Consider the following 18,744-nt stretch of genomic DNA (forward strand, 5'->3'; position numbering starts at 1 on the left):
GCCTAGCTTGTGGTGCTAGCGAGCGTTAGCCAGGTGGATGGTTTCTTTTACTGAGTGTGGAGGCTGCTTCTGCAGTCTTCTAGTTTAGACTTTGACTTGAGCTATAAAACCTTTTGCTGTTATTTTCTTTGGGTAGATGATTAAGTGAAGTGTGAAGTATTAAATATGAAAGTGAATTTTTTAGTTAATGGAGAGTTCTCAGTACAACATAACATCATTACAGACATTGGTAAAGCCACTCTGGTGGGTTCTTACCTTCATGATGAATGTCATGGTGATTTTGGTTACATGTAAACCAGGTAGCTATGTGTACAATGAGATATTAAGCACTGTTATTGTTCTGTGATTGTAGTTAATTGTAGCACCTTTCTAATTCAATTCTTGAACATTGAATAAGTCATAGGGAAGATTTATTGTATTCTAGTTATTATATTATGTTAATTATTGAAATGTGAACGACATGCAGACTATGTGTGGATGCAACTGTTGGAGAAGAATTCATGTGCAAAGAACAAGTGATATTACACATGTATTCAACTTCATTTTGATTTTACTATCTCAGTATAATTGCAATACATTGCGCTGGTCACTTGTTTATTCAAAGTTAATTAATATTGAATGTGTCACATCTCTAAATTGCACCAAATTTAAAATAAGTACTCCATTGCGTTCCCAGCAATACATCTACCAAGTGTGAAGTAGATCGTATGAGCGGTTCTCTAGATATGCAAAGGACACACAGACGGACCGAGATTCCTTGCTTAGATTGTTGTGCATTTTTGTAGTGTTCACAAACTGCTAGCACTCCCAGAATGTACCATTATGAATTAAACCATGTAACTTTTACAGAGTGTCAGCTGACTGCAGCATGTCTCCTCTCTGAACATGGAGCTTTGCCCTCCTGCAGCAGCTTCCTCTCTGCTGCAGCTGCTGATTTGGCGACTCTCTGGGGCTAAGACAGGAAAGGCCCGATCACCTTTTGTTATGCACCTGGAGCGGGGGATGGATAAAAGGCCAAAATTTGAGGATCGGACTGGTTGAGAGGTGGAATAAGGAACAAGAAGACCAGAAATGTAACTGGGGGCAAGGTCAAGCAGTGCCTTATATGTAATCAATAAGATGTTACATTTTATTCTGAATTTTACAGGAAGCCAATGAAGGGATGCCTGAACAGGGGTAATATGAGATCGACGACTAGTTTTGGTTAATAACCTGGCAGCTGCATTTTGAACCAACTGTGGGCGATTTAAAGCAGTTTGACTGAGGCAGGTGTAGAAGGATTTACAATAGTCCAGACGGGAGAAAATGAAAGTGTGAATTAATAGTTTGAGATCCATAGAGGACAAGATGCATTTGATTTTTTGCAATTTTTCTTAGCTGGAGAAAACGGGACTGGACAAGTTTAGTGAGATGACGGTCAAAAGTCATATACGTACAGCTCAAAGATGATACCAAGATTCTTAGCAGTAGGTAGGACTGATATTAGGATGTAACGGGGCAATAAACTGACAAACTGCAGTGGCGAAATTATCGGGTTCAATTAAAAGAATGTCAGTTTTAAGAGAGAGTACATGTAATTTGAAACTTCCACCCCAGTTTACAGTTGTGCACTATTCTCTCTAGTCTCTTTTTGTAGTGTTGGCCCTTCCACCACTGTGTCTCTCAGCTTCTGCTCTGCTCACCTCTGTGGCGTCTCTGTCCATGTGGGTGTTTTGCAGCTTTTTCACTGACAGACAGTGTAATGATGCCCTACGGATGAGCCCCGCTGGGTCTCGGAGCTGCTATAGACCAATCTCCTCACACTGCTAGAGAATGTCAGTCAGCTGCCCCTCTGCATAGCCTCTCCTCTCACCTGTCTCCCCCTGTTCTCTGTGTGTGTGTGTGTGTGTGTGCCTCCACACATGTACATCCGTATGATTGTCTCTCTGTTGTGTCATTTTCTTGGCAGGTTTGGCGAAGCCCATGGGGCTAGTTGAGGGGCCCGGAGGCCTCGGCCAGGGGGGAGCTGCTGCCACTCTGGGAGAGGACAGTCATGATGCCGAGGGGAAATACGAGGAGTACGGCTACAACGCTCAGCTCAGTGACCGCATCTCACTGGACAGGAGCATCCCCGACTACAGGCCTAAAAAGTATGTCCACCTTCTGTTTCTTCTCATTTTCTGTCATGTACATTCTCCTTCCAACTACAACTCTACACCTGTTTTTCCCCCTGGCAGGGTTGTGTAATGTTAGAGAGACTTGTAACTGTACAGTTTGCCAGTTTAATCCCTGCTGCTGTTGATTGGCTCTATTTCTGCGAAGGCACACAATGTACGACGGGACTTTTTGCCAGGAAACTGGCATTTTCATCAAGCGCATAGTGTTTTTTCTCTTCTTCTTCTTTTTGGTATTTATTTGTATTTTGGTGAATCTCCAGGACATTTACTGTGCCAAAATAGATGCAGAGTTGCAGTACAAGGTGTGTCAGAAATGATAAGCTTTGCAGTAAAATCATTGTGTTGAGGATTATTGGAATTTACAACAGCCTCCTGCAAGCTCAGACCAGGTCAAAAGTGCATGGCAGACTCATGCGATTTTTATGCTTTTGCTAAGCAATGAAGTCTGAAAAGCTTCTTTTCCACTGACTGGGTTTAATTCCCATTAGGATATATATGAGAAAATCACATAATTATTCCTAAATACATGCTGCAGTGGTGTGAAGGGTTGTGATCCAACAAAGAACTGTCAGTATGCACTTGGTGAGGAGGCTCTAAGTGAGACTTGAGTTTGTTGTGTCCTGTACAGATGCCAGGAACAGAATAATGGATGGTTATATTAAAACCAAGGCAACATGGCAGCCAACTTAGCTTTTTACTTTAAGTTTAATTTAAAGTGATGTATATTTTCCTCATGTTTTCATCTTTATTCAAGACTTACAACCAAAACACTGGACCCGGTACGTGCTGTCAGAGTGCTGATGAGATTTATGGAATGCCATATGGATCAGAAACAGCCTCCCATTGGTTTCCATATTAAACAGAAAAATGCAAATGTCACCCTTGTAAATTTAATGGCCTCCAGCGGGGGACATTCCTGTACACCTGGTGGTTTATGACATTCATTTTGCACTGGCCGCCCCCAGGTTCCCAGTGGCGCATGGCATGTTGTAAATTTGCACCAACCCAAAATGACATGAGTCACAGAGCAGTGCATTCCAGATGTATAAATTAATTGGCTGATGGACTGTGGAGAAATTGTTTGTGACCCCTGCGGTGTTCAATAGAGTAGTGCTCCAACATCCCTGATGAAAATGTGTATATATTTTTACATATATATATACATATGTGCATGCTGCAGAGTATGAGCACAACAGACAACTGAGTCCCCAGTTCACCCGTCGGGAGAGTTACTGTAGCTGCCACGATGCTGCATGTAGTGTCGCGGACATGCAGCCTCTTTCCCAGTAACTCTCCAGTTGTGCAGCTGTGTGTCTGCCTGGCGTAACGACACTTTGTCTGCCCAGCGTGATGATAGTGATTGTCCAAGTGTCCGTGTGTGTGTTTGTGCTACGTTAGCAGCTCTAGCGTTGCCGGTGGATTTGTGCACGCCATTGTCACACACCCACGGTCTGTCAGCGCGGCGTAACTTCAGCGAGTTTCCGACAGAACGTGTGTGTGTGGCGGCGGTGAGTGTGGGTTTGTTGGTGGCGTTATAGCTGTGAACGTATAGGTGTAGCAGTGTGTATATAGTTAATTTGTCTGTGAATAAACGCTACAACTCCTCAGCTCAAGCAAGCTCAAGAGACCCGAGCCAACTTCCTGTACCTTACAATGCCGACTCAGACTCTCTTAAGATGGGCTGTTAAGGTGGACCAGCTTTTCTTCTTTAAGTGACAAGCCGCTCCTCTGAGTTTTGCTCAGCTTTTCAACTTTTTCTTAAAGTCGGTTAATGGTTAAACGGTTAATTATTAACATCCCTAATATATATATGCAGTATATATACTGTATATATGGTTGGTTTGTTGTTGGTCCACTAGCGACCTGATGTGTTAGCATGGTTATTGCTGGCTAAACTCATATATTTAGGGCTGCCAAACGATTCAAATATTTAATAGCGATTCATTGCACATTTTTTATCTGTTCAAAATGTACCTTAAAGGGAGATTTGTCAAGTATTTGATACTCTCATCAATATGGGAGTGGGAAAATATGCTTGCTTTATGCAAATGCATGTATATATTGATTATTGGAAATCAATTAACAACACAAAACAATGACAAATATTATCCAGAAACCCTCACAGGTACTGCATTTAGCATAAAAAATATGCTCAAATCATAACATGGCAAACTGCAGCCCAACAGGCAACAACAGCTGTCAGTGTGTCAGTGTGCTGACTTGACTATGACTTCATTTCATTCACATCTTGAGGTTAGAGGTCAAGAGACCCCTTTGAAAATGGCCATGCCAGTTTTATTCCTTGCCAAATCGCGTTATCGCATTAACTTTGACAGCCCTACTTACAGTATATTAAAATGTTATCTTATAGACCACACTGGCTGTTGGTTTGACAGGCTGGCTTTAAAAGTTCTTGTTAAATAATTATACAAGGAGATACATTACAGTAAGAATACATTTTTGGAAAGCATTAACTGTACCCTCTTCCATATCTGATATTTCTTTTGTCAGACATTTTTAACAGAGCTGGGCGACAGACACACACATTAAAGAATTTTAGGGGAAATACGGCAATACAGTAACTGTAAATTCACCTTTATTAAATGTGTTTTTTCAAAATCCGATCAATGTTTTGCATGTATAACAATGATTACAATGCATTGATGTTTTAATCATATTGATAAGGTACTGCTTCTTTAAAACCAAATTGAGATGAAAGAGAGTGAAACGTGTCAGGTTGATTAACAATCCGTAACTCCTTTTTGCCTTTGCTGTCGAGAGTTTTACTAATTTTTCAAGGACAGTTGTGTTATTGGTTTCTTCACTTAAAATCTTCTTAAAGTACAAGTAGACAAGCTAGCAAGGCTACCAAACAGTAGTCTACAGTACCGACACCTTCAGCTTGCTCCAACTGTCACGTGACTCGCCTTGCACATGATCCCTCGAGAGTCTCCCTCATTCTGCACGAGCTGTCTTTACTTCCTGTTTGGTAATTTTCATCTTCTCCGTTTTTCTTATTGCCTCACTCCACTTAATCCTTCCTTCTCCTTCCCTCAGTCAATGCAGTAAAAGCAGTTTAGCCACAGGGCATCTCGAGGCCTCTGCCATGGGGAGTCACACTAAAGAAAATGACTTTAGACACGCCTAATGCCTACATGAAAGGACATGGGCAAGATGATGGCGATTGTTGAAGAGCTGTGTTATAATTTTGCAATAAAAGGGAATCATGAATTACTTTATTTTTTATGAAAGAGACCCAGTGGACACCCATCAAGCGGCCTTAATGGTCCTTTTAAAATGAATTTTAAATGTAGAAAGTGAACTACAGCTGTGATACAGTGAGTGCTGCAGGAGACGGATTGGGAGTGGGGGGAAGGGGCGGGGAGGTAATCAAGGCTGCCAGTGGCGTTCATATCACACAGTGTCAAAGAACAATGGCGACAGGCAGACACACTGAGAGGAAATCTGACGGCCGAGAGAGGTTTCTGAGGGCTTTAGCGGGGATAACAATTCATTTCATCCACGCTGCTTTGTTCCGAGCTCTTTTCACGCCCAGAAAAATTAGACAAGAGTAGAACAGGGAGGAGGAGGGCGAGTGAAAAAAAAAGCCTGCTAATTAATAAAGTCAGCTGAGAGCGCCTCTGGAATGGAGGGGTTTTAGGAAAGTCCTTTTTTTAATCAACTTGTTCAACAAAAAAATAGGACGTAAGACAAAAGGGAAGTGAGTGTTGGGGGTTTGCTCAAGTGATTGTTTCCGGTTTTAAGTGGGGCTGAGTGTGTTTGTGTGTATGGATTTAATGCTAGTTTCACGGGTTGTGACTAGATTCTTCAGGCTTGTCATCATACACTTCTTGATCTGTGTCTCCGTGTCCAGAATATTTTAACACGTCGTGTTAAACAAGGTAAAGCTTCAGTCCATGACAGCTATCCAATAGGTACACTCCATGATAAAGACTTGGAACATTTGTTGTGACGCTCAATGGAAATCAATACAGTGCATTGTGCAAACAGTTTTCTTTGCTTCTTGTGGTTACATCACAAAAGCAGCACTTTAAAGAGAAACATCAAAGTGAAAGAAAATGGATTTATGTACAGCCAGAACAATACTGTTACTGCCAGAATTGTTGTGGCACCAGTGAGGACTTCTAGTGCGCCTTTCAGCAGTTCTGTGCCTCATACAGTACGAAAGACTGCTACATATTTTGGATTTCTAATCCTGATTCTGCAATGATGTCCTGCCGGCAAAAGGTGACTGCAGCACTGCAGAAGTGAGGTTAAATGCAGGAGCCAGTCACCTCCTGTCTAATGGGCTTTTAATTGAACAGGAGTCATTGAGCAGAGGACTTTGATGACTACGGGGAAGCAAAGTCCATCGCCATGACTGAACGGAGCCGCACATTCTCAAGCCCCTCTCTTTTCAAACCTGCCTGTCTGCAGCAAAAACCAATTCATAATAATTACAGTCACAATTGTCTCTCGGACAAAAACCTGTAATCCCCTTTCACCGCCCGCCAGCCTGCATTTCTCTCATCTGCCCTTCACGTCCGCAAGTGACATTCTTAACTGAGATACCGAGGGACTTAAGTCGGCTCTATATTATGGCGACTCTGAGCCTGCCATTCGCTGTCCTTGGGAGGCTTACGTATGATAACATCTCATTGGGCTGTGGAGAGAAAAACAACAAAGGCAGGCGAGCTGGTAAGATTACTGATGCCCACTAAACAAACAAAAAGATATTAAATGTAACTTGTGTCACTCATAAATAGAAAAATGCATTCAAGACGTCAAACCTGCTTTTCACCCTCCAGTTCTCCTCCACCAAGTGGGATTCATATTCAATTACTCCTAATCGCACCTGTATCTCTATTGTCACTTTGTCGAAGATTTGATTTCTGTTTTGTCAGAATAGTTAAACCCAAAACTACATCGAAACCCAAGGACCCTTCGTCCTGTGTTTGTCTGCCTGTGGGAGGGTGATAACCAGAGAGGGAGGCTGAAGAAACGGGTTTACCTCATCTCTTAAGCGTCTGATACTGCAGAATGGGATCGTAAGGTCTCCGCGGTGCAGGAGCTCCTGCTGCAAATTGTTGCTCTTTCCAGTGCTGGAGTTTATCTCCTGGACGGGAGGGTGGAGAAATGACAAGGCAAACGATTATCTTCCTGAGAGGAGCGCTCGCGGATTGGAAAGTTGCTTTGCCTGCACTGCGCGGGTTACGGGAGGTTAATGTGAAATTTCTCAGCAAATAAGAGCGGCCGGCGGGGAAAAAGTCAGAGGGAGCAGCCGGGGTAGCAGGTTGGTGGAGGAGGAGAAGGGGGGGAGGAGAGATTGGAATACATCTTAATCTGGCGCTCTGTTTCTGTCAAAGCTTGTTCCGGGTCAAATTATGAGCGCTGGCCAGTGAGCTCAGTCCCATTACAAACAGATGAGTCGATCGCTCATCCTGTTACGCCTTTACAAGGCTTCCCCGCTACTGCAGACAGGTACAAATTTAAGGCTGAGCGATGCCCTAAATTGGATCCAGTAACTAGGGCAATGGAACTACAATATCACTTTACGATCTCGACACTGAAATCCAGCCTCACACCACATCTCAACTCGAAGCCATGAGGCTGTCTTGCCCCCTCTGACATTTTCAAGATATTACTCCGGTAATATTCATTAAACGCAGCCGCTCCGCTAGTCGTATAACTGAACAGGAGTGAAATATACATTACTTTGTTTTGCACAGTTGCCATGTCGTAGCTGTGCGAAGGAGTGCCGCGGTGCAAAAAAAAAAAAAAAAAAATCTCCCCTTAAACTCACTGCCAGATTTGTCATTGTATTTATAGACCTGGCAAGGCTGATTGAGAGAGGCAATAGAGAAAGCTGTGAGAGGGAACAAAGGAGTTGCTGAGGGATGGCATAAATGCACGGGGAAGGACTGAAATGATACAGTGGAGGGGTTATCAATCAAAACACTTGTGCATTTACTCTTACGGATAGAACGCGAGAGCAGGGCTTAAAGTATAGATAGACGTACGCAGCGTGCTCCATCATAAACACTCTCTGTGGTTTAGTTTTCCTTTTATTACCTCTGCTGTCAAATGCATGTGGGCTGCGGTAATGGAAGTGATTGATAACAGTGCCTGAAATTAAGCTTTCCCAGTAGAACAGCAAGCCCTAGCCTACTTGGCCAGTGAGACTATATAGGCAGTAGATTGTCATTCCTATGCATGAATCAATGCCAATATTAAGTTAAGGAGTCATGTAAGAAATTAAATGAATGAAGATGTTTGAGTGCTTCTCAGGTACCTATATTATATTCCAACTACCTTAAAGTACAAAGATGTGTCAATATCTGAGGCTGAACTCTACACTGTCGCCGTAGTGTCACACAAAGCAGAGATTCAGGTAGAGTTTTAGTCAAAAAATAGAAGTAAAAAAACAAGACTTACATTCATCAGGTGGCGATAAACATGTCTATGACACAAATAAAATCTAACGTTGCTCTGTATCTGTTGGATGTGTAAATAGCCAACTGTTTGCTAACAAGTAACTAGGTAATTAATGAATTTAAAAATATTTATCTGTATTTTTTATTATTAGGACTATCATTATCTGCTCAACATCGTCCCAAACAGTTCTTTTGCTTGTAATTGTCTTTCTGTGCCATAGAAATAAAAAAGAGAAGAAAGGTCATTGAACCGTTTGCTGTGATAATTTGACTAGTACAAAAGAAAATGGCGATTGTTGTAAGTTGTTATGGTGGCAACAGAACCCACGTCAGTGGGGCCGCAAAGTGTGGTCGCAGCTCGCCGGGAAGAGAATGAACACAACTCCCGGAGACCGGTGACACCCGGTGCTGCCGCTGACCACCAGCCCGCTGTTCGGCTCATTTTCCGTAATCAGTGCAGCACCCTTAGCATGTCGGAACCAGCCCAAGAGTGTGCCAATGTTTGTTCTGTGGAAGAAAAAACACTCACTTTATCATGTTATTTTGTCAATTTGCAATTAAAGTTCAGACATTAAACTGACAACAACAAAGTAAAGTGCAACAGCATGCATTCTGAGAAAATGAATATCAAAAGCAACTAGCTCAAATTGCAAGGGATTCATTTATAATGGAAATTGATGTGACAAAAATACTTTCCCCATGGTGTAGTAGATAGATGTGCAAACTAGTAAAAAATGTAAAGTAAAGCCCAGAAGGAAAGTAAACAGTCTTTTATGATGATATGCAAATGCGTTTACTATATAATTTCACAAGTAAATAGGATACCATCTGCTGTGTCGTCCTACATAATTGCTAGTTCCTCTCTTGCCAATTCTCATTGTTGAAAGGTGAGAACCTGCTAACGCATGCCCGCCACACACACACACACACACACACACACACACACACACACACAAACCAGCAGCTGTGGAGTATAAGAAGGGTTCCAATGGGTGGAGAGAGGAGGATGTAACTTTAGCACCATGCTGAGATCCATCTGCTGTGTGGCCGTCCCCCTGCGGCCTGACCCCATGGATGCTGCTGACTCAAGCTGACATGGCTGTTCACCGGGGTATCAGGGCGCCGAGCACCAGTAGAGCTCAGATGGCGCACAGCGAGGGTGGAAGAGCAGCGAACGTGCTGTCTTTGAACACAACATGTTCAAGGTAGCAGAATTTTGACTTTGATACCAACACCACCAAGTTTTGTAACTAAAAATATGACTACACAGTGAACAGGGAAAACATCAGCACTGCCATAACCACTGTTACATTTAGATAGAAGATGATGTTTTAATTTCATGTGCTTCAGTATGAACAAATAACACACTATACCATCAGATCAGTGATTGTATGCAGCACCACGTTTTCATTTGGGCATTTAGCTTTGCTGCGTCTTATTATTAGTTGAGATTATGGATGCTCTTTTCAGTAGCAGCCCTAATTTGTGATTCAGGATGATGAGACAGTTCGTTTTTAGATAACTTGCCAAACACAGATTTTCGAGACAGAATTTCAGCCTCACTCGTTGCCTCTATCACATCTAATAATCTGTGATAGCATGTGAGACTGATTCATTCTGACAAATCAATACATTGTCTCATTAATATTTCTAGCGTGAATGGGATTTCACCTGGCAAATGCAATATGTCAGTCTTTAACACCACTCTGCCGTGATGTTTGGCAAAAGACTTCCAGAGCTTAACGGGATTTACTGAAGCTAAACGAAACCCATAGATTTGTTTACACTATACTTGATTTGTGCCAATTTGATATTCTAATAAAGAACTATATTACATTCATTACAGCCAAGATCTCTTGTAAATAATTCAACCACAACAATTACAATAGCCACCTCATCATCTCTACATAATGAGTCAGCACTGCTGAATAAGATATGGGAAAACACGGAGAAAACAAAGGCAGTAGCGAATGAAATGCGTTTGTCAGCTGTTGTGTTCGGAGCCTAATTGGAGCGGCGCGGAAAGATTCACAAAATGTTGACTGTGTGTGTGTGTGTTCACAGTTGCCATAGGGATCAGCTAAGTGCTTCCGTCCAGTCGACACTGTTATTTCAGACTTCAAAGCCACGGTGCGCCTGTGAGAAAATACTGTATTTTACTGGAAGTGACAGGCGCGTTTGGCAGACTTGAGATTATCAGCAGAGAGTAACAGGATTGTTGTGACTGAGTGTGTGTAGAGACACTCAGACAGAAGTGAATGTGGTGTTTATTCATTTGCATGGCGTAGTGTGCAGTTCATTTTATTAATAGTGTCAGTGTAATTGGTAACATGAGGTCGGATTCCAATCACAGACATGAGGTTACCATGGAGTCCATGTACTGTGTGAGATCAAGAGAATGAGGCATGACGGATGGTGAGAGAGCTCATTGGAGATGGAGGACATTGACTACATTTAAAAGGATACTTGGGTTTTGTGTATTACCGTGGTTTTGATCATATCCATGATTCACCTCCCTGTGTAGGTGATTCTAACATTATCCTGGCTTCTGATTGTCGGTGTCAGTAGAGGCATGTGTTTGACTTCTCCACATTCAGCCACACTGTCATTTCTGTACTGATGAATTCCCACAGCAGTTGAGGATGAACCCAGCTTGGCTGCCTGGAGTCTGCTGCATTTACCACTGTGACAGGACTTGGCTACTCTATGTGACCATTAGCAATGGTAGGCAATGCAGTCTATCCTTGACATTGCAAAAGTCAGACTTTATTTGAGCTTGTAGATCATCATCATGTCAATTAGCATTGTTTGTTTCAGGGGGAGGAAATGTTGGTCCGTCCCCCTCAGGAGGAATTGTAATCAGTATTGATCCTCTGACCTTTAATCTAGAGCCATCGTCACGACACAACATTTTAATTTGTCCAATACTTTGGTTCATGAACAAATACCTGTAAAACTAATTAGGGCTGCATGATACTGAAAAAATATCTACGATTATTTTGACTGATATTGCAAAAGTGTTTTGCGATATTAGAGGGTATGATAATTTCTACATCATTATTCTCATTTTAATTGAAAAACATATTAAAATGATTATGGTGTGATTTTTGCAGGGATCTGTACCAAATAAAGACGTTTTCCTAAGTGTAGAATATGTTGTGTAGGCCTGGACTCAGCTGTAATTTGTGTTTAGTGCTAATGAGCAAAAGTTAGCATTAGGGACGTTAATAATTAACTGTTTAACTGTTAACCGACATTAACAATTTTAACCAATTATTGCTATCGGTTAAATGGTTAAAAGAAATATTAAAAAATAGCTGAAAAGCTGAGCAAAAGTCAGAGGAGCGGCTTGTCAGTTTAAGGAGAAAAGCTGGTCCACCTTAACAGCCCAACTTAAGAGAGTCTGAGCCGGAGTTGCAAGACACAGGAAGTTGGCTCCCGTCTTGAGGAGTTGTAGCATTTATTCACTGACAAATAAACTGTACACACACTGCTACAGCTACGTTCACAGCTATAACGCCACCAACAACCCCACACTCACCGCCGCTACACACGTGTGTGCGGTCTGTCGGACACTTGCTGACGTTAACGCCGGGCTGACCGATCGTATGTATGTGACAACGGAGAGCACAAAGCCACCGGCAACGCTAGAGCTGCTAACGTAGCATAGACACAGCCTGTTGGACACTTGCTATCATTACACCGGGCAGACAGAGTAAGGTTACGCCAGGCAGACACACAGCTGACAACCTATAAGCTAAACTAAATGGTGCGGTGGAGACTTGCTGGAAAAGTGGCTGCAGGTGTACTCGACAATACACGCAGCATCCTGGCTGCTAACTCTTCTGGACGGGTGAACTGGAGACTCAATTGTCTGTTTTGCTCATTCACTGCAGCTGGCGCACCGCTACATGCGACGCACTAATCTTGTTGGTTAACGGTTGATAATCGGTTAACCAGGGTGGGTTATTGATTAAAAAAAATTCTAAATTAGCATCCCTAGTTAGCATGCTAACATGCTAAACTAAGATGGTGATCATGGTAAACATCATACCTGCTAAACATCAGCATTGTGAGCGTGTTAGCATGCCAGGAATCCAGGTCTCTATGAGAGAACTATAACTGGCATATTCAGGTTTCTCAAAACCAGGATTAGAACTTATCCATTTCTTTAATGTTTACATGTGCAAACACATAACCGGGATACACGGGAACACACTGAATGATGAGGAGTAAAACAAGATATTCATAAACATTCATAAGATGAAGACAAAGGTCGGTTTTTACCTATAATATAATGTTTTATGAGTGCCTAAAAATTACATTCATATACAACTAATTTGCTTTGCCAAGTACATTTTGGAGGACAGTACCTGGACGATCACTGGCTACTTTTTTCCCCTTCTATCCAGGAATTGTGAAATTCTTATACTTCACAGAAGTTTTAGGACATACAAAACACATGACTTTTTACAACATAGACTGGGGTTACTTCCTGCATATCACTTCTTATTAGCTTTAGGTTAATAAAAAAACTTGGATAAGGTTAGAGAGTGTTAATAGATTTGTTTGATTATTGAAAAAGTCAGTGGTCACCATTGACCTTTCCGATATTTAACCATAACCACAATTCTTCCCTCAGGTCAACAAAGTGCTTTGGCAGTGAACCGCTTGTCGATAAGTTCAGTATAAGTGTTTCTCCGTTATGTTGATAGGAACAGCATTGCTAATGCAAATTATAATTATATAAACATTTTAGAAGACATTATATGGTCTTATATTCTCCCTCTTTATCATGGCAAGTATAGCGGGTGCTACTAAAGATGACTCGGTCATGAACCTGTCAAACCCAGTAAATACAGACATTCCTCTCCTGACCCTGGAGAAATGTACTTCTTGCTCAGCATATGGTTTCAGTATGGCAGCTATACTGCAGCAGTACTCGCAGTACAGTACAGAGAATTCAGGCCTGGGAGCTGCAGCTTCACCATCAAATGGATGTGGGCCTTCAAATGATATCTTAGAAGAGTGCTATTTTTTGCCTTGTTGGTTTGGTGCACTGAGGAAAAAAGTTATCCAGGATACGTCCCTTTGTTTTTGGAGAGAAATAAGGCTGCGTGCACCATGGGGATACACTAGGAATGTGACACTGAACGTTTTATTCCATTTTTTCAAAGGAAAAAGCCTCTTAAACTCCAACCAGTAGAAGGATGAGGCTGATTTCTGAACACATAAAAGGGCTTTCTATGAGAACATTTCAAACAGGTGTAACTAATCACATGAATTATGTCTGCATCCCATTTACTGCAGGTGTGCCGGCTCCAGGGCCCCGCTACTGCACACGCTCACTGGCACGCCTACATGGAACCAAGCCATCGTTAATGTCATTAGTTACACCTGTGATTTTCCTGGTATGACAGGTCCAAATGCCTGCTGTGAGAAAGGACTGTACTGTTGCTCTCAGTGAGGTGTTTCCAGGAGTCCTTGAGGAGGTATCAGAGGACCATGACGGGGTTCCTATGGGCCTCATAGAGGGCTTTTATTTAAGACGTTTCAGGGATCTTTTCAGAAGCTCCCAGGTGTCCCAAAAAGATTGTGAATATCTTTATTTCACTCGTCTTTTACACAATGTCTGTTCTAAAGTCTTTTATTTAAATAATTAATGAATTCTTTCTTATAACTGTTGAAACTTTCACATTTTCTGCAGAAATCACTGTGACATTTGTTCTGCTATATGTATTTCCAGATACCGTTTTGTGTAGAGGACCTGCTGGGCTATATACACCAAATTAGGTCTTGCCGAGTTAAATGAGAAGATTGATATCACTCTCTTGTCTGTACAGTGACGCTAAAGCTAGCAGCTGCTTAGCTTAGCATAAAGACTGGAAATGGGGAAAGAGAACAAAATCCGCTGATAGGGGGATTTTCAGCGGCGTTTCATAGCTTTGGACAAAGCAATGCGAGCTGTTTCCCCCATGTTTTTCAGTCTGTGTGTTAAGCTAAGCTAACTGGCTGTAGCCTTATATTTTACAGGTAGATATTAGAGTGGTATCTATCTTCTCATTTACCTGTCAGCAAGAAAGCAAATGCATATACATATAGCATATACAGTATATCTAATCTGTCATATCAGCTAACTGCTCATATAAAACGCATACAGAAAAAGCTATACATGTTTATGTATATGATATGCAAACAAAGCCCAGGTAGTTTTACTACTGACTAATAACCTTAAATGTATCTTAACAGGTGTAAGCTGTTGACGTACGCAGAGGACCTCCCTCAGATCTCTGTGGTCTTCATCTTCGTGAACGAGGCCCTGTCAGTGATCCTGCGCTCCGTCCACAGTGTGGTCAACCACACACCAGCACACGTGCTCAAGGAGATCATCCTGGTGGACGACAACAGTGACAGCGGTAAGACCTTTGACAGGTTTATTAATAGGATGAAAACATATAAGGATCACAACTTTCCTTAACCACCGGTGTCTTACTGTATATGCTCTGCTGGACGTTAACTGATGGTATAGGCACTGAAATCTTGCCAGCCGCTGTGGAGGTTTGATCCAATAACTTTCATTTCCTTTTTGCATCATGTTTAATTGTTCCTCATTTACAAGTGTATCCTCTCAGACTTTAAATCACGAAACCTGTAGAACCTGCAGTTTATCATTGTCTAATGCTGTAGGTTTGCTTATTCAGTTGAGACAGTCACCCTATTTATCATGTCTCGTCTTCCCCGGTGGATGGTGAACTAAGGCGTCGTACACAAATGAGTTAGTGTGATGGTTTTGGACTCCTGCCAGAGTAGTCAGTCTTCTTGTGCGGCAGCTATAGTTTCTCATGTGTGTTGGTGTGTGTGTGTGACGCAGTTTTCTGTGTGTGTGTGTTTGGTTTTGTGAGTAACAGTTGAAGGGATAGAGAACCCCTGAGGGTGGACTCTTGAACACTGGGGTTTTAAAATAGCTTAAAAAAAAAGAGGAAAGAGAAGGGATGGGATTTGTCTCGTCCTTTTCTAAACTGCTGCTGCGTACTACTGTCTCCATGGCGATGTGGGCAAACGCTTCAGTTGCCTCCACACTATGACGCCCACAGCAGCTGACGATGCTCGGCTCCACATCCCAAAAGCTTTCCCCGTTTGGAGAGGGAGGGACAATGAACTAGATTCCAGACGACACTTGGCCCTCCTTCACTTGGCACAGAGTAACAGGCCTGCCTCCCTCAGGCTGGCAGTGGAAAAGGGCGCATGAATAACATACTGAAAGAAGGCCGAGCAGGAGTCACAACTGGCACATCTCCGCTCCCCGCTGAGGCTCTAACTGCCTACAATTAAACAGACAGCCGTTAAAAGCCAATGAACAGACAAAAATGGAAGCCGACCCCTCCTCTCATTATGTCAGTCTGTCCCACGCATTTTGACTCTCACTAGGGGTTTTCCTGAAATAGACTTTTGAAGGACAACCCTATTTTCACTATAAAGACTGTAACTTTTTGTGAGAGTGTTTAATTTGGTTATATTTTACCTCTCCTCCCTCCCATAAAATGTTATGATTGCAAGGGTGTAAAAGAAACAGCATTTAGTAACTCCATAATAACTTATTATCTATCAGCAGAAAACTCTGGAATACTTAAAAGCTGCTCAAACCAATAGATTCACATTAAGAGAGGATTAAATGAGTGTAATGTGAAAGGTGAAAATGAACATAGTGAACCAATAGATAATTCCCCTCTACTCTATGGAGCATTTTACCATAATTAAACTCATTGTTTTAGGTTACTGTACTGTTTGGGTTCACTTTCACCGCTCTCATCGGTGTTATTTCCAGCAGTAGCAAGCAGGTGTTTTTAGCAAACACTTCTAAAAAGACTCTGCTCACTACCTGCCCAGTACCAAAAGGCAGACAGACAAAGGTAGTGACTAGCTGGTGAACATAGTGGAGCATTTAGCAGCTAAAGAGACAGATATTTCCCTCAGAATATGGTGCAGAGCAAAGCAGAGCTTAGAAGGGGGTGCATATATTTGCCTTACATTTGCAAAGTTGCCTGAAACACGACTCCAAATGAATGCTAATGTTGCTCCGCGTCTGCTAGATCTGTAAATAAGCCACTCTTTGCTAACAGCTTCAGCATATCAACTTTATAAGGTGATAATAAGTCTGCATTGTAATTATAGTTTGTTGAGCCGCCTCCAAGTAACCAAACTAAAATCAATGAATGCTGGTTCAAGCATTTACAAAAAGACAAGAGTGAACTGAACAGTGAATAAATAAACAATGCAGAGAAAATTCAAATTTAATTATACGTTTTTCATGTTTAAAATGGATTTGAGTAACCACCGTCATCAGCAAATGACATGACTGTCTGATATCCAGATATTTAAACCACAAAGTTGCCGTCCCATTCCCACTAATTAAACACTGGGGATTCACCTAATTTGCCACAACAACACCTCCGGCATAGAAAACTCATCAGAGCTGTTGGAAGAAAGTTGTCTCCAGCCAGAGGAAGTAACAAATTGAAACTGATGTACCAGCTGTGTCCAAAACAGTAAGCGAGCGAAACAGAAAGCCAAACCCGTGGCCTCTGTCACTAGTTTAGTAACCTTCGCTGTAGAGCATCACAGACCGGCATGTAACATTAGTGTGCTGTGTGCGGTTCGCTGACATCACGGTGCATTACTACCAGGTGTTGATGTTTTTGGTGTCCATTTGTGCATGTTTTAATGTAAGGTCAAGCTCAGGTCACTGCCTGCGAAACCGACGCGTCCGTCAGCGGCTCGTACTGTATGTTTACCAACAGAGACGATGATTCGTGCAGAAGTGTGAGCTGTTTCTCGGGGAGCCGCTCTGCTGTGACATTAGACAATTAACATGCAGGCTGGGCTGCTTGACCTTTCCGGGACGGCTCTGTCTGTCCCTTCTCATTTAAACAAGGCTCAGTGAGATGAGTGCAGGACGTACAGCCACACTCACTCCTGGCATAATAAATTAAGCACCGGAAGCATGTTTGCCTTGTGCCTGAGAGGTTTATTCACAGCACTGGTCTGAGCTAAAGTCACATTTCCAGTGTTGAGCTTTGGCTGTGTGTGTGTGTGTGTGTGTGTGCGTGTGTGTGTGTGTGTGTGTGTGTGTGTGTGTGTTAGATGACTCCAATTCATTGTTGTTCGCCATGTTAGCAGCAAGGAAAGACTTAATGAGGCCTACAGGATTCAATTCCAGCAAATACCACCACCAAATTGATAACTTAATGATTCATATAATGAAAACAGGATATAAACTGAGGACCAGTTGAGTACAGCTTGTAGTATTAATTTCCAGTGGAGCTGAATTACTTTCAACATTGCATACAATAAATCTGATTAAAGAATGGAGGATTGCTCATTAACACACTGCAGGAAATTTGTCTGACACATTGTGACACTTGCAAAAAACAAACTGAAAAATAAACTGTTTCTATTTACTCTATAATGATCTCCGTTCGGTCCAATTTAGTTCAGTTTTTTTTGGAGTTCTCTGACTTTACGTTTCATTAAAAGTCTGTCTGACTCTATAGTTGCAAAAAAAACATATTAATGGACAAGAGTTTGTGTTAGTTGCACTCAGTGTCCGAAGTTAACTTTTTTTTACCAGCCAAATATAATAAATTGCCTTTTTGTGTCCCATATACATTTTTTCAGTGCATTTTATTGAGATAGTGAAGTATTATATTTAATACAAACTTCGAGAAGAGGCAAAAGCACAATTTTAAGTTTAAATATATTGACGGTTAATCAATTCAAGCCTGAATACTAGGCTGTCATACCTTCTTGATATTTCAACAGGTATAAGCTACTAAAATAATAGATCCCAGGTGCTTCAACATACACTCCTTTATTACTGTTTGCATACTGTTAAGAAGTTAAACAGGTTATGATTCCCTCTCTATTATCTATTCTATGTTGCTGTGAAAACATCTCCTTCAAACAATTGGATTTATTCAAGTTTCTTGCCAAAAAACTACAATTTACAAGATTACATTTGAACACATCATGATAACGTTAGAATTGACCTTCGCCAATACTAATTTTTTACTGAATAGAGTCTGAACGCATCTCAGTGTAAATCATTGGCACCTCCCGTGTTGAAATTGGCAGGACGAGAGCTAGTTAATGTTAGC

The 18,744-nt window shown here is 41.8% G+C and overlaps 1 protein-coding gene across 1 annotated transcript in view; it reads left to right on the forward strand.

The window, feature by feature from the left end:
• The window catches only part of galnt9 (polypeptide N-acetylgalactosaminyltransferase 9), a 106,111-nt gene that overhangs the window by 17,058 nt on the left and 70,309 nt on the right, over positions 1-18,744 (forward strand). The window contains exons 2-3 of the mRNA XM_037778517.1: positions 1,949-2,129; positions 14,840-15,006. Of these exons, the coding sequence (XP_037634445.1) occupies positions 1,949-2,129; positions 14,840-15,006 (348 nt within the window). The remainder of the gene's footprint in view (positions 1-1,948; positions 2,130-14,839; positions 15,007-18,744) is intronic.

This window comes from Sebastes umbrosus, chromosome 8, assembly GCF_015220745.1.
Source record: "Sebastes umbrosus isolate fSebUmb1 chromosome 8, fSebUmb1.pri, whole genome shotgun sequence".
In the NCBI taxonomy this organism is placed as follows: domain Eukaryota; kingdom Metazoa; phylum Chordata; class Actinopteri; order Perciformes; family Sebastidae; genus Sebastes; species Sebastes umbrosus.